Raw genomic sequence first — 24,531 nt, forward strand, 5'->3', positions numbered from 1 at the left:
TGAGTCTGACATATTCCAGGTGAGTCTGGTACCTTCCAAGTGAGTCTGGTACTTTCCAGGTGAGTGGTACCTTTCAGGTGAGTATGATACCTTCCAGGTGAGTCTGGTACCTTCCAGGTGAGTCTGGTACCTTCCAGGTGAGTCTGGTACCTGCTACGTGAGTGTAGTACCCTCCAGGTGAGTGCAGTACCCTCCAGGTGAGTGTAGTACCCTCCAGGTGAGTGCAGTACCCTCCAGGTGAGTGTAGTACCCTCCAGGTGAGTGTAGTACCCTCCAGGTGAGTGCAGTACCCTCCAGGTGAGTGTAGTACCCTCCAGGTGAGTGTAGTACCCTCCAGGTGAGTGTAGTACCCTCCAGGTAAGTGTAGTACCCTCCAGGTGAGTGTAGTACCCTCCAGGTGAGTGTAGTACCCTCCAGGTAAGTGTAGTACCCTCCAGGTGAGTGCAGTACCCTCCAGGTGAGTGTAGTACCCTCCAGGTGAGTGTAGTACCCTCCAGGTGAGTGTTGTACCCTCCAGGTGAGTGCAGTACCCTCCAGGTGAGTGTAGTACCCTCCAGGTGAGTGTAGTACCCTCCAGGTGAGTGCAGTACCCTCCAGGTGAGTGTAGTACCCTCCAAGTGAGTGTAGTACCCTCCAGGTGAGTGTAGTACCCTCCAGGTGAGTGTAGTACCTTCCAGGTTAGTGTAGTACCCTCCAGGTGAGTGTAGTACCCTCCAGGTAAGTGTAGTACCCTCCAGGTGAGTGTAGTACCCTCCAGGTGAGTGTAGTACCCTCCAGGTGAGTGTTGTACCCTCCAGGTGAGTGCAGTACCCTCCAGGTGAGTGTAGTACCCTCCAGGTGAGTGTAGTACCCTCCAGGTGAGTGCAGTACCCTCCAGGTGAGTGTAGTACCCTCCAAGTGAGTGTAGTACCCTCCAGGTGAGTGTAGTACCCTCCAGGTGAGTGTAGTACCTTCCAGGTAAGTGTAGTACCCTCCAGGTGAGTGTAGTACCCTCCAGGTGAGTGTAGTACCCTCCAGGTGAGTCTAGTACCCTTCAAGTGAGTCTAGTACCCTCCAGGTGAGTGTAGTACCCTCCAGGTGAGTTTAATACCCTCCAGGTGAGTCTAGTACCCTCCAGGTGAGTTTAATACCCTCCAGGTGAGTGTAGTACCCTCCAGGTGAGTTTAATACCCTCCAGGTGAGTCTAGTACCCTCCAGGTGAGTTTAATACCCTACAGGTGAGTGTAGTACCCTCCAGGTGAGTTTAATTCCCTCCAGGTGAGTCTAGTACCCTCCAAGTGAGTTTAATACCCTCCAGGTGAGTCTAGTACCCTCCAGGTGAGTTTAATACCCTCCAGGTGAGTCTAGTACTAGACAATGGGGCCCCAGTTGTTATACTCTCAGCACCTTGTTCACTGGTCGGGAGGGCATGCCTATAATATCACTGTCCACAGGCACTGCTAAGTCACTGTCACTATTAATCACTGTCCACAGGCACTGCTAAGTCACTGTCACTATTATCACTGTCCACGGGGCTCTGGTGTCCTGGTGGTTAACGCTCTGGCTTCACACGGTGAGGGCCTGGGTTCGATTCCCAGCCAGAGTAGAAACATTGGACGTGTTTCTTTCCACCTGTTGTCTATGTTCCCCATCAGTAAAATGGGTACCTGGGTGTTAGTGGACTGGTGTGGGTCGCATCCTGGGTGTTAGTCGACTGGTGTGGGTCGCATCCTGGGACACTGACCTAAGGAGGCCTGGTCACAGACCGGGCCGCGGGGGCGTTGACCCCCGGAACTCTCTCCAGATAAACAGGCACTGCTAAGTCACTGTCACTATTATCACTGTCCACAGGCACTGCTAAGTCACTGTCACTTAATCGCTGTCCACAGGCATTGCTAAGTCACTGTCACTATTAATCACTGTTCACAGGCACTGCTAAGTCACTGTCACTATTATCACTGTCCACAGGCACTGCTAAGTCACTGTCACTATTATCACTGTCCACAGGCACTGCTAAGTCACTGTCACTATTAATCACTGTCCAAAGGCACTGATAAGTCACTGTCATTATTAATCACTGTCCACAGGCACTGCTAAGTCACTGTCACTATTAATCACTGTCCACAGGCACTGCTAAGTCACTGTCACTATTAATCACTGTCCACAGGCATTGCTAAGTCACTGTCACTATTATCACTGCCCACAGGCACTGATAAGTCACTGTCACTATTATCACTGTCCACAGGCACTGCTAAGTCACTGTCACTATTAATCACTGTCCACAGGCACTGCTAAGTCACTGTCACTATTATCACTGTCTACAGGCACTGCTAAGTCACTGTCACTATTAATCACTGTCCACAGGCATTACTAAGTCACTGTCACTATTAATCACTGTCCACAGGCACTGCTAAGTCACTGTCACCATTAATCACTGTCCACAGGCACTACTAAGTCACTGTCACTATTATCACTGTCCACAGGCACTGCTAAGTGACTGTCGCTATTATCACTGTCCACAGGCACTGCTAAGTCACTGTCACTATTAATCACTCTCCACAGGCAATGCTAAGTCACTGTCACTATTATCACTGTCCTCAGGCACTGCTAAGTCACTGTCACTATTAATCACTGTCCACAGGCATTGCTAAGTCACTGTCACTATTAATCACTGTCCACAGGCACTGCTAAGTCACTGTCACTATTAATCACTGTCCACAGGCACTAAGTCACTGTCACTATTAATCACTGTCCACAGGCACTGCTAAGTCACTATCACTATTATCACTGTCCACAGGCACTGCTAAGTCACTGTCACTATTAATCACTGTCCACAGGCACTGCTAAGTCACTGTCACTATTAATCACTGTCCACAGGCACTAAGTCACTGTCACTATTAATCACTGTGCACAGGCACTGCTAAGTCACTGTCACTATTAATCACTGTCCACAGGCACTGCTAAGTCACTGTCACTATTAATCACTGTGCACAGGCACTGCTAAGTCACTGTCACTATTAATCACTGTCCACAGGCACTGCTAAGTCACTGTCACTATTAATGACTGTCCACAGGCACTGCTAAGTCACTGTCACTATTAATCACTGTCCACAGGCACTGCTAAGTCACTGTCACTATTAATCACTGTCCACAGGCACTGCTAAGTCACTGTCACTATTAATCACTGTCCACAGGCACTGATAAGTCACTGTCACTATTAATCACTGTCCACAGGCACTGCTAAGTCACTGTCACTATTAATCACTGTCCACAGGCACTGCTAAGTCACTGTCACTATTAATCACTGTCCACAGGCACTGCTAAGTCACTGTCACTATTAATCACTGTCCACAGGCACTGCTAAGTCACTGTCACTATTATCACTGTCCACAGGCACTGCTAAGTCACTGTCACTATTATCACTGTCCACAGGCACTGCTAAGTCACTGTCACTATTATCACTGTCCACAGGCACTGCTAAGTCACTGTCACTATTATCACTGTCCACAGGCACTGCTAAGTCACGGTCACTATTATCACTGTCCACAGGCACTGCTAAGTCACTGTCACTATTAATCACTGTCCACAGGCACTAAGTCACTGTCACTATTAATCACTGTCCACAGGCACTGCTAAGTCACTATCACTATTATCACTGTCCACAGGCACTGCTAAGTCACTGTCACTATTAATCACTGTCCACAGGCACTGCTAAGTCACTGTCACTATTAATCACTGTCCACAGGCACTAAGTCACTGTCACTATTAATCACTGTGCACAGGCACTGCTAAGTCACTGTCACTATTAATCACTGTGCACAGGCACTGCTAAGTCACTGTCACTATTAATCACTGTGCACAGGCACTGCTAAGTCACTGTCACTATTAATCACTGTCCACAGGCACTGCTAAGTCACTGTCCCTATTAATGACTGTCCACAGGCACTGCTTAGTCACTGTCACTGTTAATCACTGTCCACAGGCACTGCTAAGTCACTGTCACTATTAATCACTCTCCACAGGCACTGCTAAGTCACTGTCACTATTATCACTGTCCTCAGGCACTGCTAAGTCACTGTCACTATTAATCACTGTCCACAGGCATTGCTAAGTCACTGTCACTATTAATCACTGTCCACAGGCACTGCTAAGTCACTGTCACTATTAATCACTGTCCACAGGCACTAAGTCACTGTCACTATTAATCACTGTCCACAGGCACTGCTAAGTCACTATCACTATTATCACTGTCCACAGGCACTGCTAAGTCACTGTCACTATTAATCACTGTCCACAGGCACTGCTAAGTCACTGTCACTATTAATCACTGTCCACAGGCACTAAGTCACTGTCACTATTAATCACTGTGCACAGGCACTGCTAAGTCACTGTCACTATTAATCACTGTCCACAGGCACTGCTAAGTCACTGTCACTATTAATCACTGTGCACAGGCACTGCTAAGTCACTGTCACTATTAATCACTGTCCACAGGCACTGCTAAGTCACTGTCACTATTAATGACTGTCCACAGGCACTGCTAAGTCACTGTCACTATTAATCACTGTCCACAGGCACTGCTAAGTCACTGTCACTATTAATCACTGTCCACAGGCACTGCTAAGTCACTGTCACTATTAATCACTGTCCACAGGCACTGATAAGTCACTGTCACTATTAATCACTGTCCACAGGCACTGCTAAGTCACTGTCACTATTAATCACTGTCCACAGGCACTGCTAAGTCACTGTCACTATTAATCACTGTCCACAGGCACTGCTAAGTCACTGTCACTATTAATCACTGTCCACAGGCACTGCTAAGTCACTGTCACTATTATCACTGTCCACAGGCACTGCTAAGTCACTGTCACTATTATCACTGTCCACAGGCACTGCTAAGTCACTGTCACTATTATCACTGTCCACAGACACTGCTAAGTCACTGTCACTATTATCACTGTCCACAGGCACTGCTAAGTCACGGTCACTATTATCACTGTCCACAGGCACTGCTAAGTCACTGTCACTATTAATCACTGTCCACAGGCACTAAGTCACTGTCACTATTAATCACTGTCCACAGGCACTGCTAAGTCACTATCACTATTATCACTGTCCACAGGCACTGCTAAGTCACTGTCACTATTAATCACTGTCCACAGGCACTGCTAAGTCACTGTCACTATTAATCACTGTCCACAGGCACTAAGTCACTGTCACTATTAATCACTGTGCACAGGCACTGCTAAGTCACTGTCACTATTAGTCACTGTGCACAGGCACTGCTAAGTCACTGTCACTATTAATCACTGTGCACAGGCACTGCTAAGTCACTGTCACTATTAATCACTGTCCACGGGCACTGCTAAGTCACTGTCACTATTAATGACTGTCCACAGGCACTGCTAAGTCACTGTCACTGTTAATCACTGTCCACAGGCACTGCTAAGTCACTGTCACTATTAATCACTGTCCACAGGCACTGCTAAGTCACTGTCACTATTAATCACTGTCCACAGGCACTGATAAGTCACTGTCACTATTAATCACTGTCCACAGGCACTCCTAAGTCACTGTCACTATTAATCACTGTCCACAGGCACTGCTAAGTCACTGTCACTATTAATCACTGTCCACAGGCACTGCTAAGTCACTGTCACTATTAATCACTGTCCACAGGCACTGCTAAGTCACTGTCACTATTATCACTGTCCACAGGCACTGCTAAGTCACTGTCACTATTATCACTGTCCACAGGCACTGCTAAGTCACTGTCACTATTATCACTGTCCACAGGCACTGCTAAGTCACTGTCACTATTATCACTGTCCACAGGCACTGCTAAGTCACTGTCACTATTATCACTGTCCACAGGCACTGCTAAGTCACTGTCACTATTATCACTGTCCACAGGCACTGCTAAGTCACTGTCACTATTATCACTGTCCACAGGCACTGCTAAGTCACTGTCACTATTAATCACTGTTCACAGGCACTGCACTTCTTCTATGGACTAGGTGCCTTCCTGTCACCCATGATAGCTGAACCGTTCCTGATGAACAAGGAGTGTTCTAGCGCCGTGTTCAACACTAGTCATCACCACCACATGTTCGACCTCAGCACTCCTCCAAATATGTCTCAGCACATGTCTCAGCATTCTCAGCATTCTCAGCAAGTCAGAAACCCTTCTGAGATACAGTATGCATTCTGGATACTATCTGGCTTACAGGTGAGTCTGGAGTAGGTACTGTTTCCTCAGGTGACTCTGGAGTAGGTACCGTGTCCTCAGGTGACTCTGGAATAGGTACCACACATAATTAGTAATGAGTAGTGGTAGTATTCAGTGGTCAGTCATATAGAGTCAAAGTCTGAGTGTTAGAAACAAGAAAGGTGTGGATGAGAATAAGAGAGGGATGTGAGAAGTAGAATATAGCAAAAGAGTAGTTTAGGGAGTTTTGAACTTAATGCTTACCCAGGCTGGCTGGTCAGGTACTAGGTACTAGGTGTCTGGCCAGCTCTTTCTTGAAGGCAATCAGGGGTTTTTGAAGACAGCTAGGCGTCTTGAAGACAGCTAGGCGTCTTGAAGACAGCTAGGGGTCTTGAAGACAACCAGGTATCTTGAAGACAACCAGGGTTCTTGAAGACAACCAGGGTTCTTGAAGACAACCAGGTATCTTGAAGACAACCAGGGGTCTTGAAGACAGCCAGGGGTCTTGAAGACAACCAGTGGTCTTGAAGACAGCCAGGGATCTTGAAGACAACCAGAGGTCTTGAAGACAGCCAGGGGTCTTGAAGACAACCAATGGTCTTGAAGACAACCAGGGGTCTTGAAGACAACCAGGGTTCTTGAAGACAACCAGGGTTCTTGAAGACAACCAGGGTTCTTGAAGACAACCAGGGTTCTTGAAGACAGCTAGGGGTCTTGAAGGCAATCAGGGGCCTTAAAGACAACCAGGGGTCTTGAAGACAACCAGTGGTCTTGAAGACAGCCAGGGGTCTTGAAGACAGCCAGGGGTCTTGAAGACAACCAGGGGTCTTGAAGACAGCCAGGGATCTTGAAGACAACCAGAGGTCTTGAAGACAGCCAGGGGTCTTGAAGACAACCAATGGTCTTGAAGACAACCAGGGGTCTTGAAGACAACCAGGGTTCTTGAAGACAACCAGGGTTCTTGAAGACAACCAGGGTTCTTGAAGACAACCAGGGTTCTTGAAGACAGCTAGGGGTCTTGAAGGCAATCAGGGGCCTTAAAGACAACCAGGGGTCTTGAAGACAACCAGTGGTCTTGAAGACAGCCAGGGGTCTTGAAGACAGCCAGGGGTCTTGAAGACAACCAGTGGTCTTGAAGACAGCCAGGGATCTTGAAGACAACCAGAGGTCTTGAAGACAGCCAGGGGTCTTGAAGACAACCAATGGTCTTGAAGACAACCAGGGGTCTTGAAGACAACCAGGGGTCTTGAAGACAACCAGTGGTCTTGAAGACAACCAGTGGTCTTGAAGACAACCAGTGGTCTTGAAGACAGCCAGTGGTCTTGAAGACAGCCAGGGATCTTGAAGACAGCCAGGGGTCTTGAAGACAGCCAGGGGTCTTGAAGACAACCAGGGGTCTTGAAGACAACCAGGGGTCTTGAAGACAACCAGGTGTCTATTGGTAATCCCCTTATGTGTGCTGGGAGACAGTTGAACAGTCTTGGTCCCATGACACTTATTGTGCTGTCTCTCAGTGTACTGGTGTCACCGTTGTTGTTCATTGTGGGAATGTTACATCTCCTGCCGAGTCTTTTGCTGTCATAGACAGTGATTTTCATGTACAAGTTTGGTACTAATTCCTCTAGGATTTTCCAAATGTATATTATCATGTATCTTTCTCGCCTGCGTTCCAGGGAATACAAATCAAGGGAATGATATTGAAGGTTTATTACTAATATTACTTATTATTATTATTATTATTATTATTATTATTATTATTATTATTATTATTATTATTATTATTTAGGTGACTTACACATTAACAGAGATGTTTGAGGTGAGTGTTCCATCTACTTCAGGTTCCTGTGGTGCTGCTGCTGACAGTGCTGGTGGGTAAGGAGGTGCTGGGACTAGGTGCTGGCCACCTGGATCAGGTTCCAGCAGGTGCAGAAGGCGTGGTGGAGGCTGGCAAGGAGGCCTATGAGATGCAGGCGGCCTCAGGTGACCAGGTGAACCTCAGCCAGCCGACAGGTGACGACCATAGACCACCTGTCAGCAGACAACAGGTGGTGGCTGTCACTGTTCTAACTGCTGCAATGCTCTTCCTCTACGATGGTCTGCAGGTAGGTCTGCTGTGGTCTGTTGTGGTCTGAAGGTAGGTCTGCTGTGGTCTGTTGTGGTCTGAAGGTAGGTCTGCTGTGGTCTGTTGTGGTCTGCTGTGGTGTGTTGTGGTCTGAAGGTAGGTCTGCTGTGGTCTGTTGTGGTCTGAAGGTAGGTCTGCTGTGGTCTGTTGTGGTCTGCTGTGGTGTGTTGTGGTCTGAAGGTAGGTCTGCTGTGGTCTGTTGTGGTCTGCTGTGGTCTGTTGTGGTCTGCTGTGGTGTGTTGTGGTCTGCAGGTAGGTCTGCTGTGGTCTGCAGGTAGGTCTGCTGTGGTCTGTTGTGGTCTGCTGTGGTGTGTTGTGGTCTGAAGGTAGATCTGCTGTGGTCTGAAGGTAGGTCTGCTGTGGTCCGTTGTGGTCTGCTGTGGTGTGTTGTGGTCTGAAGGTAGATCTGCTGTGGTCTGCAGGTAGGTCTGCTGTGGTCTGTTGTGGTCTGCTGTGGTGTGTTGTGGTCTGCAGGTAGGTCTGCTGTGGTCTGTTGTGGTCTGCTGTGGTGTGTTGTGGTCTGAAGGTAGGTCTGCTGTGGTCTGTTGTGGTCTGCTGTGGTGTGTTGTGGTCTGAAGGTAGATCTGCTGTGGTCTGCAGGTAGGTCTGCTGTGGTCTGTTGTGGTCTGCTGTGGTCTGTTGTGGTCTGAAGGTAGGTCTGCTGTGGTGTGTTGTGGTCTGCTGTGGTGTGTTTTGGTCTGAAGGTAGGTCTGCTGTGGTCTGTTGTGGTCTGCTGTGGTGTGTTGTGGTCTGAAGGTAGATCTGCTGCGGTCTGCAGGTAGGTCTGCTGTGGTCTGTTGTGGTCTGCTGTGGTGTGTTGTGGTCTGCAGGTAGGTCTGCTGTGGTCTGTTGTGGTCTGCTGTGGTGTGTTGTGGTCTGAAGGTAGGTCTGCTGTGGTCTGTTGTGGTCTGCTGTGGTGTGTTGTGGTCTGAAGGTAGGTCTGCTGTGGTCTGCAGGTAGGTCTGCTGTGGTCTGTTGTGGTCTGCTGTGGTCTGTTGTGGTCTGAAGGTAGGTCTGCTGTGGTCTGTTGTGGTCTGCTGTGGTGTGTTTTGGTCTGAAGGTAGGTCTGCTGTGGTCTGTTGTGGTCTGCTGTGGTGTGTTGTGGTCTGAAGGTAGGTCTGCTGTGGTGTGTTGTGGTCTGCTGTGGTGTGTTGTGGTCTGAAGGTAGGTCTGTTGTGGTGTGTTGTGGTCTGAAGGTAGGTCTGCTGTGGTGTGTTGTGGTCTGCTGTGGTGTGTTGTGGTCTGAAGGTAGGTCTGCTGTGGTGTGTTGTGGTCTGCTGTGGTGTGTTGTGGTCTGAAGGTAGGTCTGCTGTGGTGTGTTGTGGTCTGCTGTGGTGTGTTGTGGTCTGCTGTGGTGTGATGTGGTCTGAAGGTAGGTCTGCTGTGGTGTGTTGTGGTCTGAAGGTAGGTCTGCTGTGGTGTGTTGTGGTCTGCTGTGGTGTGTTGTGGTCTGAAGGTAGGTCTGCTGTGGTGTGTTGTGGTCTGCTGTGGTGTGTTGTGGTCTGAAGGTAGGTCTGCTGTGGTGTGTTGTGGTCTGCTGTGGTGTGTTGTGGTCTGAAGGTAGGTCTGCTGTGGTGTGTTGTGGTCTGCTGTGGTGTGTTGTGGTCTGAAGGTAGGTCTGCTGTGGTGTGTTGTGGTCTGCTGTGGTGTGTTGTGGTCTGAAGGTAGGTCTGCTGTGGTGTGTTGTGGTCTGCTGTGGTGTGTTGTGGTCTGAAGGTAGGTCTGCTGTGGTGTGTTGTGGTTTGCTGTGGTGTGTTGTGGTCTGAAGGTAGGTCTGCTGTGGTGTGTTGTGGTCTGCTGTGGTGTGTTGTGGTCTGAAGGTAGGTCTGCTGTGGTGTGTTGTGGTCTGCTGTGGTGTGTTGTGGTCTGAAGGTAGGTCTGCTGTGGTGTGTTGTGGTCTGCTGTGGTGTGTTGTGGTCTGAAGGTAGGTCTGCTGTGGTGTGTTGTGGTCTGCTGTGGTGTGTTGTGGTCTGAAGGTAGGTCTGCTGTGGTGTGTTGTGGTCTGCTGTGGTGTGTTGTGGTCTGAAGGTAGGTCTGCTGTGGTGTGTTGTGGTCTGCTGTGGTGTGTTGTGGTCTGAAGGTAGGTCTGCTGTGGTGTGTTGTGGTCTGAAGGTAGGTCTGCTGTGGTGTGTTGTGGTCTGAAGGTAGGTCTGCTGTGGTGTGTTGTGGTCTGAAGGTAGGTCTGCTGTGGTGTGTTGTGGTCTTTGGGTGTTTATTCTAGTCTTATAACAGTGATCCATGTTGACTGTCATCCATGATAACACTGATCCATGTTGACTGTCATCCATGATAACACTGATCCATGTTGACTGTCATCCATGATAACAGTGATCCATGTTGACTGTCATCCATGATAACACTGATCCATGTTGACTGTCATCCATGATAACAGTGATCCATGTTGACTGTCATCTCCTGGTACAGGCTGGGTATGGAGGGTATGTATCTCCTGGGTACTATATAACATGCTGTATCTCCTGGTACAGGCTGGGTATGGAGGGTATGTGTCTCCTGGGTACTATATAACATGCTGTATCTCCTTGTACAGGCTGGGTATGGATGGTATGGAAAATTTTCTAGGGTGTTTATCTGTATGTACCTCAACATTATATACATACAAGTAATCTCATTGGGAGACAACCATATTGTTTACCGTAGTCACCCCGTGTAGACATGTGAGAAAACTTAACCACCTCTGGTCACTACAGGTGGCCCCTTCGACCTCACAATCTTATCCATATCTATCCGAGACCAGTATGGATTGGGTAGCACACACAAGTACGGTGCTACTAGTTAATTGTGGACTGTATAGATTATAGTAGTTTCGCTGAATGAAGGGGAGGGGGGTAGGATACACCTGGATACATCCATCAAGGAAAACATTTGTACATAATCCCACCACTTACCAGATGTTCTCTGGTGGTCACTTGATGTAGTTGGATCACTCATAACCTATCTAATTACAACATAACACCACTGGCCAGCATAGGTTTGTTATAACTAGAAGGGTTACTTAACTGTGGGTGATTGATACTCCTTATTTCTTCCATTCACCATCTCAGTTTCGATGTCCTGCTACACCGACACGGTTCTCATTCCGGCAGGACGAGGTATCCGCTGGTTTGTCCCGGTTAGAAGTCGTGATTCCATAAATCTCCATGATCCCCGGTACGAGAGTCACACGTTCACTCGGAGCAAGGCGCTCTATTTCACATCCCGCATTCTCTTAACTCAATGTTATTATCACTGATTACATTACCATTCACAAGACGATTTAACGTCTCATAACTATTATACACATTAGAGGTCACTCCATTAAGAACTGAGGCCGATGAGCGAGGATTAACACACGGGTATGTCCCCTGGACACACCCTGGCCGTGCACCTGACACCCGGTCCTACTCTTATCACACCTTTTACCACTCTATTACCGTGGTCCCGTAAATCACGTTCCCTCACTCTCCACCAGGAACAGTTACGACACTTCTTATTATGAAATGAGGCCTATATTAATCCTTAGGCCGCCGTGAATGTCAATTTCGTGGTTCCATGCTTTCTCAGCTTCTTCACCACATTCAAAACAATCCGCGCCTTCCTCCCCCGCACATCCGCGCATGCGCCAAGGGAACTCTTGGTTCTACTCCATTTTCAAATACATTTTGACTCATATCGGCACATAAAACACCTATTAGGCGCTATAGTTTCGGAAAATTAAAAATTTTCCACACTGCGGCCGGGCGGAAGTCGTTGTTAGACGACTTAAATTGCGTCTTCCTCCAGGAGACGGTTCCAGCCCTCTGTAGATTGCGCTGCTGTTTTCCTAGTGGGTCTTACTACAGTTTCTTCTTGCATTACCCGGTCAGTGTCTTCAATATCACTCGTGTCACTTTCCCTTAGGTTTCCATCTGCACTGGATTGAACACCATTTAATTCTAAGGGAATTAATTTATTAATGGTACGCAAACTTTCCTGACCACGACACAACACTTTGACGTTTCTGACAACACCTTGTGCGTCTGGGTATAATGTAACTACCTTGCCCAGAGGCCACAATGTTCGATGTTGTTCAGTATCAATTAACACAATGTCACCTGGTTGAATGTTCTGTCGGTTTACTGCCTCTGGCGCACCATAAAAGTGTTCACGTAGTGTAAGAAGATATTCTTTACGCCACACATCAGACCAATGAATAATTACCTTATTTAACATTTTGAACTTGTCACTCAACACAGTCACGTTATTATAATCCTCATCACTTCCCTCGGGATTATCTCTATAGATAGGTGCAGCTTCTAACCTTTGTCCACATATTAGGTGAGAGGGAGTCAGTACCTCCGCGTCAGGAGTGTCGCTCATGTATGACAGAGGGCGATTGTTCACTCGATTCTCTGCCTCCACCAACACTGCCCGGAACTCCTCCAAATCAATTCTCTTCCTGTGTAGCACCTTACGAAGACATCTTTTCACTGTACCTATCATTCTTTCGTACAGTCCTCCCTGCCAGGGGGCTCTGGGAGTAATAAATTTCCAGACACACCCTCGCTGGGTCAACAAAGACTGTACATCATCACTCTTATTTAATTTCATCAAGTGTTGAGCACCCGCTACAAAATTGGTGGCATTATCTGAGATCATCAATCTTGGACAGGATCGTCTAGCTGCAAATTTCCGGAACAGCTGTATGAACTGTTCTGCAGACAAGTCCTGAGCCACTTCTAGATGAACAGCCCTAGTAGCTGTACAAGTAAATAGACATACATACACCTTCAAGGGGACACCATCTGAAGTACCCGTCAAAATGATTGGCCCACTATAGTCCACTCCGGTCACATCAAATGGTTTTACCAACTGCACGCGTTCCTTGGGCAATGGTGGAGGACCTGGGTACATGTAGGTTCTGGCATCCACCCGGCGACATATTACACACGACTTGATAACCCCCTTTACACTTTGCCGTCCTTGTGGAATCCAGAAGGTTTCCCGAATACAGTTTAAGGTATCCTGTACCCCACCGTGCATCACGTTATTATGGGCATTAAAGACAATCAAGGTTGTCAGGTGATGAGTTTTGGGCAGCAAGATAGGGTGCTTAGCATATTCCCCCAATTCAGCATTTTGTAACCTGCCTCTGCACCTAATTACATCATCCTCTAAATACAGCCCCAGCTTTTCTATTATTGAGCCTTTCACAATTTTTCCGTCCATCATGAATTTAATCTCATCCCTGTAGGTTTCTTCTTGTACCCTCTGTAGCCAGTATTTCAGGGGATGGGGAAAATTATGTGAGATATTCATCTTACTTATAAATTTAAACACTAACCTGGTCACACTAATCAGCTTAGGTAAGGAAGAATACCTGTTCATATCAATGGCTAAGGAGGGACTACTGACCGGAGCGGTGCTCACCGTAATTTCGACAGGAGCAATATGTGCCTTTTGCACCGGCCAGTTAATTTTGTCCACCAGCCAACTTGGCCCTTTAAACCACGATAAAGCACTCACAAATTTTTCATAAGTCAAGCCTCGAGACAAGAAGTCAGCTGGGTTCTCGTCACCAGGAATGTGATTAAAGGTTAACATATGCTGACCCAAACTGTGATGTTTCTCCTGCATTTGATTGATTTCAGCGACACTGTTTTGTACATACACAATCTTACTGTTACCATTACGAATCCATTGTAAGGATACCTCGTTATCAGACCAAATTACGGTGTCGCTGATATTTATCTCTCGCAATTTATTTCTTATATAATTGGCTAATTTGACACCTACATAAATGGCCGTTAATTCCAACTGAGGTAAGGTGCGTGATTTGATTGGAGCCACCTTAGCCTTAGACATAACAAGAGAAATGGCACTATTACATTGAAGGTAAGCGACTGCTCCATATGCTAATTTCGAAGCATCGCAAAAAATGTGGAGTACATTTTCTCCCTCTTGACTGGCCACATTACGGGGGAACTTCAACATTGGTAATTTTACATATTCCCCTATTAGTTCTTCCCACCTTTCAACAAATTCCTCAGGTAGGGTTTCATCCCAAGCACACTTAAGCTTCCATGCTTCTTGTATCAACAATTTTCCTCTTATGGTAAGTGGGGACACTAAGCCTAGTGGATCGAAGCATTTTGAAACTTCTGCAAGCAAGACTCTCTTGGTTAATTTATTGGGCATGCTGTAGTCATTAGGCTTTAACGATAACAAGTCTCCCTCTGTGTCCCAAGTCAGTCCCAGCACATTACTATATTTGGACACTTCAACTCCAGGGTTGTCTTTATTTATTTGAACTCTTAAACTGGACGAATTACTGTTCCATTCCCTCAGGGGCATATTTGCACCTTGCATTATTTCATTAGCCCCTGCGTATATGCTCATTAGTTCCTCTTCAGTAGACGTCACCCCCAGGAAATTGTCCACATAAAATTGTTTACCCATTACTCCACTCAGTGGACCACCCGTACGCTTAAGGTGTGCATTTATCGTTGCCTGGAGTAGGAACGGACTGGAGGTAGCACCAAACAATACACTCCTGAAGCGAAAAGTCTTCAGGGGACTAAGTGGGTCACCAGGATTCTCGGGCCATAAGAACCTAGTGCAATCCCGGTCAGCCTCCTGCAGACCCACTCTCAGGAAAGCTTTACTTATGTCTGCCGTAAAGGCATAATTCTTAACCCTGAAGTTTAATAGTATGTCTCCCAGTTTTTCCGTCAACGACGGACCTGTCATCAAACAGTCATTCAAACTAGGTACACTTTTATTACTCCTGGCACTACAATTAAACACAATCCTCAGAGGAGTGGTCTTAGAATCCTTCTTCACTCCGTGGTGTGGCAAATAGTGACCATAAATCTGGGTTTGCTCGGGAGGTACCTCCTCTATGAATTTATTATTTAACTGCTCATTAATTATATCATCGTAAGCAGTCAATAGTTCTGGTGTCTTGCTCAATTCGTGGAGCTGAGCCTTTAATTGTCCATACGCCATCCGGTAATTAGTTGGTAGGTCTGGATGGTTCAGCTTCCACGGAAGTCTCACCCAGTATTGTCCAGATTCAAATTTAACATCCTTCTGGTATTGTTCTTGAGTAAAGGAATCATCTGGACTTTCTTCATTTACATTGATCCCTATGCTGTCCAATTCCCATAATTTATACACAGGTTCAACTTCATCCTCTATTGAAGTATATTTACACTGGGGTGATACTTCATGAGCAAGACACACCGTAACTGTATTTATGGATTCCTCCAGTCATTCATTATCGGTACGAGGAAGCCTGCCATACATCACGTGACCTCCGGCGGTCCTTAGAAGGGTGACTCCGCATTTCTTTGTCATACCCTTTACAAAGGTGGCATAATGGTCACTACCTATCAAAATATCTATTGGCCCCACCGAATCATTATTTATACCAGAAGGTGCCAAATCTACCTTACTCGAAAGCCTTTCAGTAGCGTTACCAAGCCCTATGGTAGATATTTTCTCTGGGAGCCTATCCACAATTACGGCATTAATACGTTTTCTCTCATTGCCCAGCCGGACAGTTACATAAACAGTGTCGTATGACTGGGCCTTCTTATTCGAGAGAAAGCCAGATAGCTTGAGTATAGCAGGATCTCCCATTTGTACCTTCATCCCATTAAGGCAGTTACGTTTTATGAAGGTACGTTGTGATCCCTGATCCAGTAATGCTGTTACAGTTTTGGATTTACGCCGTTTATCATTAATCACCACATCCAACACAGGCAAAGCTACCTCAGCTAGGCCATCATTACCGACGTTAGCTGCAATCTTTACGTGGGCTACTGTTGTGTCTGGGTTATTATCACTATCAGTACTATTGTTACCATCATTACGATTAGATCTGCCCTTACACATAGCTATGTGGTGTCTTCCCTTGTTACACTGATAACAATAGTGCAAGTTAGCACGGCAATCCCTTACATTATGATTTCCTAGACACCTGATACATCTAGCAAGCTCTTCCAATCTTTCCACTTTAACATCCCATGAATTATAGGCATTACAGTTCTTAGAGAAATGAGTACCGTTGCAGAAGATACAATCTCTCCTTTCTTTGCCCGACCTCTTATCAACTGGGCTACACTTATTGTGGTACTTCCTCCTCTTGCTTGGAGGTGGAGAACCACTATAACTGGCACCTGTCACTTGATACGTGCCTACGTAACCCCGTGTAGTAGGTGGCTTAGGATTATTGATATTAGGATAAGGTTTCCCTTTGTGGAACTTGGCAGGTGCACTGGGGTCTGTAGATGTGGTATTCCTAGAGGTAATGGGTTGGCTGATCTGCAGTTGGACAATTAGCCCTTGCAGTCCCACTCTTATTTCTTCCAACCTGAAGTAACCCTTGTGATATCTGTTAGATAACCACTCTATGGTCTTGTGGTTCAATTTATTCTGAATCAAGGCACTCAACAACCACTCTGCTCCCTCCAGATCATATTTATTACTCAAGGTCTTAAGAGTGCTTTCTAGTTTGATCCTAAATTGCTGTAAACTGTTGCGGTTGTGATCTGGAGTCTTCAAATTAGCCAAATTAGCCACTAGGTCCAGCCTACTTTGCTCCAAGTTACCGTAAGTGACCTCCAACAAGTCAACTGCCTCACTATAGGAGTCATCTACATTTGGGAATGCTTGTATGAGAACATGCGCATCTCCCCTTACTTGTCCCTTTAAATAGCATAATTTGGTAACACTTGCAAGATCACTCCTATCATGTACGACTGCTTTGAAGATAGACCAAAACTCCTCCCAGTGTTCTCCCGGATTAAACACAGGCATACATAATTCTGGGAGTTTTGGTAGATGTCTCTGACTTTCCTTACTAGGTTGACCAACAACATTGTTTACACCCTTTACCTTCTCCAAAGCCTTAGTTTTGCAGGACACAATGTTGTCCTCCACTTCATAATGTTGATCCAGCAGTCGCTCCCTTTCAGCATCATCTGCACAATTCTCTAGCAGCTCTTTTTCATAGTCTTTAAACCACAACCTATATGACTCATGTCTATTTCCTAAGGCATCTAGGTGTAGCTTTAATTCATCAGGGTTTACCGTTTCTTGTTTCATTAACTCCATACACTTCTTGTATGATTTAGTAACATGACCCTTCCGAGCTTGTAGTGACGCTTTCTTTGCTTTGGCATCCATGGACTTGCCAGTCGCACTAACTTCCTCAGACCCAGCCATGGTTAGGGAATTAATAATCACCCATTATACTACTTAAGTAGACGCCTTATAAGAGTAATTCTTGCACTTTACTCTTGTATAAATCCTAGCCACCCATGTGCTAGCAATTTATTGGGCTAATTATCATCCATCACACGATCGATTAAACTTGTGCACCCTACACCGACTTCCTTCAATCAGTCACTTAATTATTAAGTAATTAATTCAATTAATTTTTTCACTGATTGCATCCGGTTCACGAAGGACCAGCGGGCAGATATGGAAAATTTTCTAGGGTGTTTATCTGTATGTACCTCAACATTATATACATACAAGTAATCTCATTGGGAGACAACCATATTGTTTACCGTAGTCACCCCGTGTAGACATGTGAGAAAACTTAACCACCTCTGGTCACTACAGGTGGCCCCTTCGACCTCACAATCTTATCCATATCTATCCGAGACCAGTATGGATTGGGTAGCACACACAAGTACGGTGCTACTAGTTAATTGTGGACTGTATAGATTATAGTAGTTTCGCTGAATGAAGGGGAGGGGGGTAGGATACACCTGGATACATCCATCAAGGAAAACATTTGTACATAATCCCACCACTTACCAGATGTTCTCTGGTGGTCACTTGATGTAGCTGGATCACTCATAACCTATCTAATTATAACATAACACTACTGGCCAGCATAAGTTTGCTATAACTAGAAGGGTTACTTAACTGTGGGTGATTGATACTCCTTATTTCTTCCATTCACCATCTCAGTTTCGATGTCCTGCTACACCGACACGGTTCTCATTCCGGCAGGACGAGGTATCCGTCGGTTTGTCCCGGTTAGAAGTCGTGATTCCATAAATCTCCATGATCCCCGGTACGAGAGTCACACGTTCACTCGGAGCAAGGCGCTCTATTTCACATCCTGCATTCTCTTAACTCAATGTTGTTATCACTGATTACATTACCATTCACAAGACGATTTAACGTCTCATAACTATTACACAAATTAGAGGTCACTCCATTAAGAACTGAGGCCGATGAGCGAGGATTAACACACGGGTATGTCCCCTGGACACACCCTGGCCGTGCACCTGACACCCGGTCCTACTCTTATCACACCTTTTACCACTCTATTACCGTGGTCCCGTAAATCACGTTCCCTCACTCTCCACCAGGAACAGTTACGACACTTCTTATTATGAAATGAGGCCTATATTAATCCTTAGGCCGCCGTGAATGTCAATTTCGTGGTTCCATGCTTTCTCAGCTTCTTCACCACATTCAAAACAATCCGCGCCTTCCTCCCCCGCACATCCGCGCATGCGCCAAGGGAACTCTTGGTTCTACTCCATTTTCAAATACATTTTGACTCATATCGGCACATAAAACACCTATTAGGCGCTATAGTTTCGGAAAATTAAAAATTTTCCACAGATGGTATATATCTCCTGGGTACTATATAACATGCTGTATCTCCTGGTACAGGCTGGGTATGGAGGGTATGTATCTCCTGGGTACTATATAACATGCTGTATCTCCTGGTACAGGCTGGGTATGGAGGGTATGTGTTCTCCTACGCACGGAGGAGCATCGCTGGTATGACCATGAATGAGGCGGCCTACCTCAATGCTTGCTTCTGGGGTACCTTCGCTTTTGGTAGGCTGATGTCTATAGGCCTTGCTACCAGGCTGGCCCCGGCCTTCATGTTGTTATGTAATATTGTAAGTATTATTATTATTATTATTATTATTATTATTATTATTATTATTATTATTATTATTATTAATATTATTAACCTCTCATGGTACCTCAGCAGTGTGTGGTAGTTATGGTACTAGCACTACCATCATGGTACCTCAGCAGTGTGTGGTAGTTATGGTACTAGCACTACCATCATGGTACCTCAGCAATGTGTGGTAGTTATGGTACTAGCACTACCATCATGGTACCTCAGCAGTGTGTGGTAGTTATGGTACTAGCACTACCATCATGGTACCTCAGCAATGTGTGGTAGTTATGGTACTAGCACTACCATCATGGTACCTCAGCAATGTGTGGTAGTTATGGTACTAGCACTACCATCATGGTACCTCAGCAGTGTGTGGTAGTTATGGTACTAGCACTACCATCATGGTACCTCAGCAGTGTGTGGTAGTTATGGTACTAGCACTACCATCATGATACCTCAGCAGTGTGTGGTAGTTATGGTACTAGCACTACATCATGGTACCTCAGCAATGTGTGGTAGTTATGGTACTAGCACTACCATCATGGTACCTCAGCAGTGTGTGGTAGTTATGGTACTAGCACTACCATCATGGTACCTCAGCAGTGTGTGGTAGTTATGGTACTAGCACTACCATCATGATACCTCAGCAATGTGTGGTAGTTATGGTACTAGCACTACCATCATGGTACCTCAGCAATGTGTGGTAGTTATGGTACTAGCACTACCATCATGGTACCTCAGCAGTGTGTGGTAGTTATGGTACTAGCACTACCATCATGGTACCTCAGCAGTGTGTGGTAGTTATGGTACTAGCACTATCATCATGGTACCTCAGCAATGTGTGGTAGTTATGGTACTAGCACTACTATCATGGTACCTCAGCAGTGTGTGGTAGTTATGGTACTAGCACTACCATCATGGTACCTCAGCAGTGTGTGGTAGTTATGGTACTAGCACTACCATCATGATACCTCAGCAGTGTGTGGTAGTTATGGTACTAGCACTACCATCATGGTACGTCAGCAGTGTGTGTGGTAGTTATGGTACTAGCACTACCATCATGGTACCTCAGCAGTGTGTGGTAGTTATGGTACTAGCACTACCATCATGGTACGTCAGCAGTGTGTGTGCTAGTTATGGTACTAGCACTACCATCATGGTACCTCAGCAGTGTGTGGTAGTTATGGTACTAGCACTACCATCATGGTACCTCAGCAGTGTGTGGTAGTTATGGTACTAGCTCTACCATCATGGTACCTCAGCAGTGTGTGATAGTTATGTTACTAGCACTACCATGGTACCTCAACAGTTTATGGTAGTTATGGTACTAGCACTACCACAGTGGTACATGAACAGTGCATGGTAGTTATGGTACTAGCACTACCATCATGGTACCTCAGCAGTGTGTGGTAGTTATGGTACTAGCACTACATCATGGTACCTCAGCAGTGTATGGTAGTTATGGTACTAGCACTACCATGGTACCTCAACAGTATATGATAGTTATTGTACTAACACTACCATAAAGGTATCTCAACAGTGCATGGTAACTATGGTATTAACACTGATGGTACTTCAACAGAGCGGGTGTATGGTAGCCATGGTAGTAATGTTATCACTGCGCCACAACCATGCGGTACTCTACCTTGGTACCTGCATATTTGGTACCTTCCTCTCTTCAGTGTACCCAACTGCAGTCACCTTGGCCGAGACCTACATCCACGTCACCTGTAAGTCACCTACCACCTAAATAACCACAGGGGGAGTTGAATATTTCGAGCCCTTTCGTGTAGCAATCATAACTTCGTCAGGAGCTTGCAGTGTTGCAGAAATGTGTTTGAAGGATATTGAATTATCTTGATACATTGTGAATGTTGACACATGCAAGTATGTATCACTGTAAGATGTTATGTGTTATTACAGCCACGATAACCAGCACACTGGTGGTTACAGCAGCCGCTGGAGAGATGATCATACCTGTTATCATTGGTCATGTAAGTTATCCTGGCACTGTATGATAACTAGTTTTATAGTGAGATACAAACCTGTTATCCTGAGGCAGGATGACACCTGTTATCATGTACATGAACCGAGGCAGAATAACATGTGATATCATGTAAATTCACGTTTCGTCTAGTGATTTAAAACACCTTAGATATCCCCAGTAATTAGGTATATCCCAGGACTGTTAGGTACTCTTCAGTATCTCAGTCCAACACCTGCACCTACTTTCCCTTCTGCAGGAGTTCGTATCTATTGGACCGGCCAGCGTGTTGATATCAGGCGTCGTAATGACCCTAATTAGCTTCGTGGTGTACCTAATGCTGTACCTAGTTGCCCAGACCATCACACGACAGTCCTGTGAGTGTTACCTAAGTTTGCTTTAATTTAGTATGTATGGGGGGGCTCTGTATAGAGATTTATAAAGTCGTGGTGTATGGGGGGCTCTGTATAGAGAATAACGAAAAAGGCACAATACCGTGACTGGAACGATACACAAATAACCCGCACATAAAAGAGAGAAGCTTACGACGACGTTTTGGCCCGACTTGGACCATTGACGAAGTCACACAGTGTGACTTTGTCAATGGTCCAAGTCGGACCGAAACGTCGTCGTAAGCTTCTCTCTTTTATGTGCGGGTTATTTGTGTATCTCTGTATAGAGATTTATAAAGTCATGGTGTTAGCTTGTACACAGAGCTTGTAAGCAATTTTCACTCTTATGGTACACAATCCATTTTTTCCCCCTCAGCTGAGCAGAGCATGCTGAGAAGACTGAGGAGTCTGCTGCTTCCTCAGCAGACTGAAGCAGGAGACGACACAGGTCTGCTGAAGCATCACGTGAAATATTATACAAGGATGAGAAGTAATCTCTCTCAGTCTTCACTGGGAGAAGATGCTGAGGACACACCCACTCAGCACCAAGACAGTTCTCCAGTGCTGCTGTAACTGCTTAACTCAGTACCTGTCGTGTAAGTAGGTACCTTATACTAACACCTGTGGGTGTTTGTATCTTTCATGTAAGTAGGTACCTTGTACTAACACCTGTGCTTGCTCCTGTATCATGGTACCACTGTAACCATCATGTAAGTAGGTACCTTGTACTAACACCTATGCTTGCTCCTGTATCATGGTACCACTGTAACCATCATGTAAGTAGGTACCTTGTACTAACACCTGTGCTTGCTCCTGTATCATGGTACCACTGTAACCATCATGTAAGTAGGTACCTTGTACTAACACCTGTGCTTGCTCCTGTATCATGGCACCACTGTAACCATCATGTAAGTAGGTACCTTGTACTAACACCTGTGCTTGCTCCTGTATCATGGTACCACTGTAACCATCATGTAAGTAGGTACTTTATACTAACACCTGTGCTTGCTCCTGTATCATGGCACCACTGTAACCATCATGTAAGTAGGTACCTTGTACTAACACCTGTGCTTGCTCCTGTATCATGGTACCACTGTAACCATCATGTAAGTAGGTACCTTGTACTAACACCTGTGCTTGCTCCTGTATCATGGTACCACTGTAACCATCATGTAAGTAGGTACCTTGTACTAACACCTGTGCTTGCTCCTGTATCATGGTACCACTGTAACCATCATGTAAGTAGGTACTCCTTGCACTCAATCAGTTAATCAATCAATTATTATTATTATTATTTGTCACAAGTGTTCATGTTATTGTTGTTCCAGCAGGTGTTCACTGTGTGTTGTGTTTGTCAGGTGTGGCAATGAGACCTTGTTTGTTGAGAACTTCCTGCCAGGCTGAAGTTTGAAGTCAGAAGTTTGAAGTTTGAAGTTTGAAGTCTGAAGTCTGAAGTTTGAAGTCAAAGTCTGAAGTCTGAAGTCAGAAGTCAGAAGTCAGAAGTCAGAAGTCAGAAGTCAGAAGTCAGAAGTTTGAAGTCTGAAGCCTGGAAAATAATCAAAGTGTCTCTTATACCCCTAGCTTATTTTGCATCATACTAGTGTATATATATTTGATCAAACTACATATATGTACTTTCAATAATATCTTCATGATAGATAGACAAATAGACATTACTGAGTTTAGAGCATGATGAAAATAACAGTTTTATTCAGGACATATTAGCGATAGAATTATGTTTAAGTTAGGTAGGATGTATGTGATAAAATACAGAATCTGCCAATCAGAGCTCAGCCCACTGATGTAAACATTGGAGTGACCAATCAGATCATCGCTCACTGATGTAAACAGTTCCAGTAACATTATCTCCCGCGGAATGTCTGCCAACATGAATCTCACGCAGTCTTCGTCATCTTTATTATGATTTTATTACCTCGTAATTCGTTAATTTTAGCAGACGAGGCCAACGATCATTACTACTAAGTAATGTAGGCGTGAGTACTAATGTTCCTTAGTTACTTAATAGCTCAGGTTTCGTTAATTAAGGTTGAATTACACTGCACAAACCTTTCATACACACCAGCAATTATTTTCTGACATAACTCGATGTAGCTCCTAAACTCAGTATTATAAGTACGCACACACGGGGCCAAGAGCTGTGACTCGACCCCTGCAACCACAGTTAGGTGACCACACTACATCTGTGATTTGTATAGTAAATATTTTTTTGTTATTGTTAATGATAATTTGAATATAATGTTATAGACGAGTTTACTATATGCAGAATGTTTTTATTCTGAGTCCAGAATATATACACTTAAGTGTATATCAGTGTATATACTGAGAGGTGTATATCTCAGTGTATATACTGAGAGGTGTATATCAGTGTATATACTGAGAGGTGTATATCTCAGTGTATATACTGAGAGGTGTATATCTCAGTGTATATACTGAGAGATGTATATCTCAGTGTATATACTGAGAGGTGTATATCTCAGTGTATATACTGAGAGGTGTATATCTCAGTGTATATACTGAGAGGTGTATATCTCAGTGTATATACTGAGAGGTGTATATCTCAGTGTATATACTGAGAGGTGTATATCTCAGTGTATATACTGAGAGATGTATATCTCAGTGTATATACTGAGAGGTGTATATCTCAGTGTATATACTGAGAGGTGTATATCTCAGTGTATATACTGAGAGGTGTATATCTCAGTGTATATACTGAGAGGTGTATATCTCAGTGTATATACTGAGAGGTGTATATCTCAGTGTATATACTGAGAGATGTATATCTCAGTGTATATACTGAGAGATGTATATCTCAGTGTATATACTGAGAGATGTATATATCAGTGTATATACTGAGAGGTGTATATCACTGTATATACTGAGAGTTGTATATCTCAGTGT

At 45.2% G+C, this 24,531-nt stretch overlaps 1 protein-coding gene across 1 annotated transcript in view; it reads left to right on the plus strand.

Moving 5' to 3' along the window:
- LOC128704746 (major facilitator superfamily domain-containing protein 4A-like) overlaps positions 1-24,037 on the plus strand; it is a 62,397-nt gene extending 38,360 nt beyond the window's left edge. The window contains exons 6-13 of the mRNA XM_070083067.1: positions 5,975-6,211; positions 8,029-8,292; positions 19,055-19,228; positions 20,819-20,966; positions 21,160-21,230; positions 21,480-21,597; positions 21,989-22,208; positions 22,971-24,037. Coding sequence (XP_069939168.1) covers positions 5,975-6,211; positions 8,029-8,292; positions 19,055-19,228; positions 20,819-20,966; positions 21,160-21,230; positions 21,480-21,597; positions 21,989-22,185 — 1,209 coding nt within the window. The 3' untranslated portion in view covers positions 22,186-22,208; positions 22,971-24,037. The remainder of the gene's footprint in view (positions 1-5,974; positions 6,212-8,028; positions 8,293-19,054; positions 19,229-20,818; positions 20,967-21,159; positions 21,231-21,479; positions 21,598-21,988; positions 22,209-22,970) is intronic.
- Positions 24,038-24,531: the final 494 nt, after the last annotated feature.

The sequence above is a fragment of the Cherax quadricarinatus genome, chromosome 8, assembly GCF_038502225.1.
Source record: "Cherax quadricarinatus isolate ZL_2023a chromosome 8, ASM3850222v1, whole genome shotgun sequence".
NCBI classification, from domain to species: Eukaryota; Metazoa; Arthropoda; class Malacostraca; order Decapoda; family Parastacidae; genus Cherax; species Cherax quadricarinatus.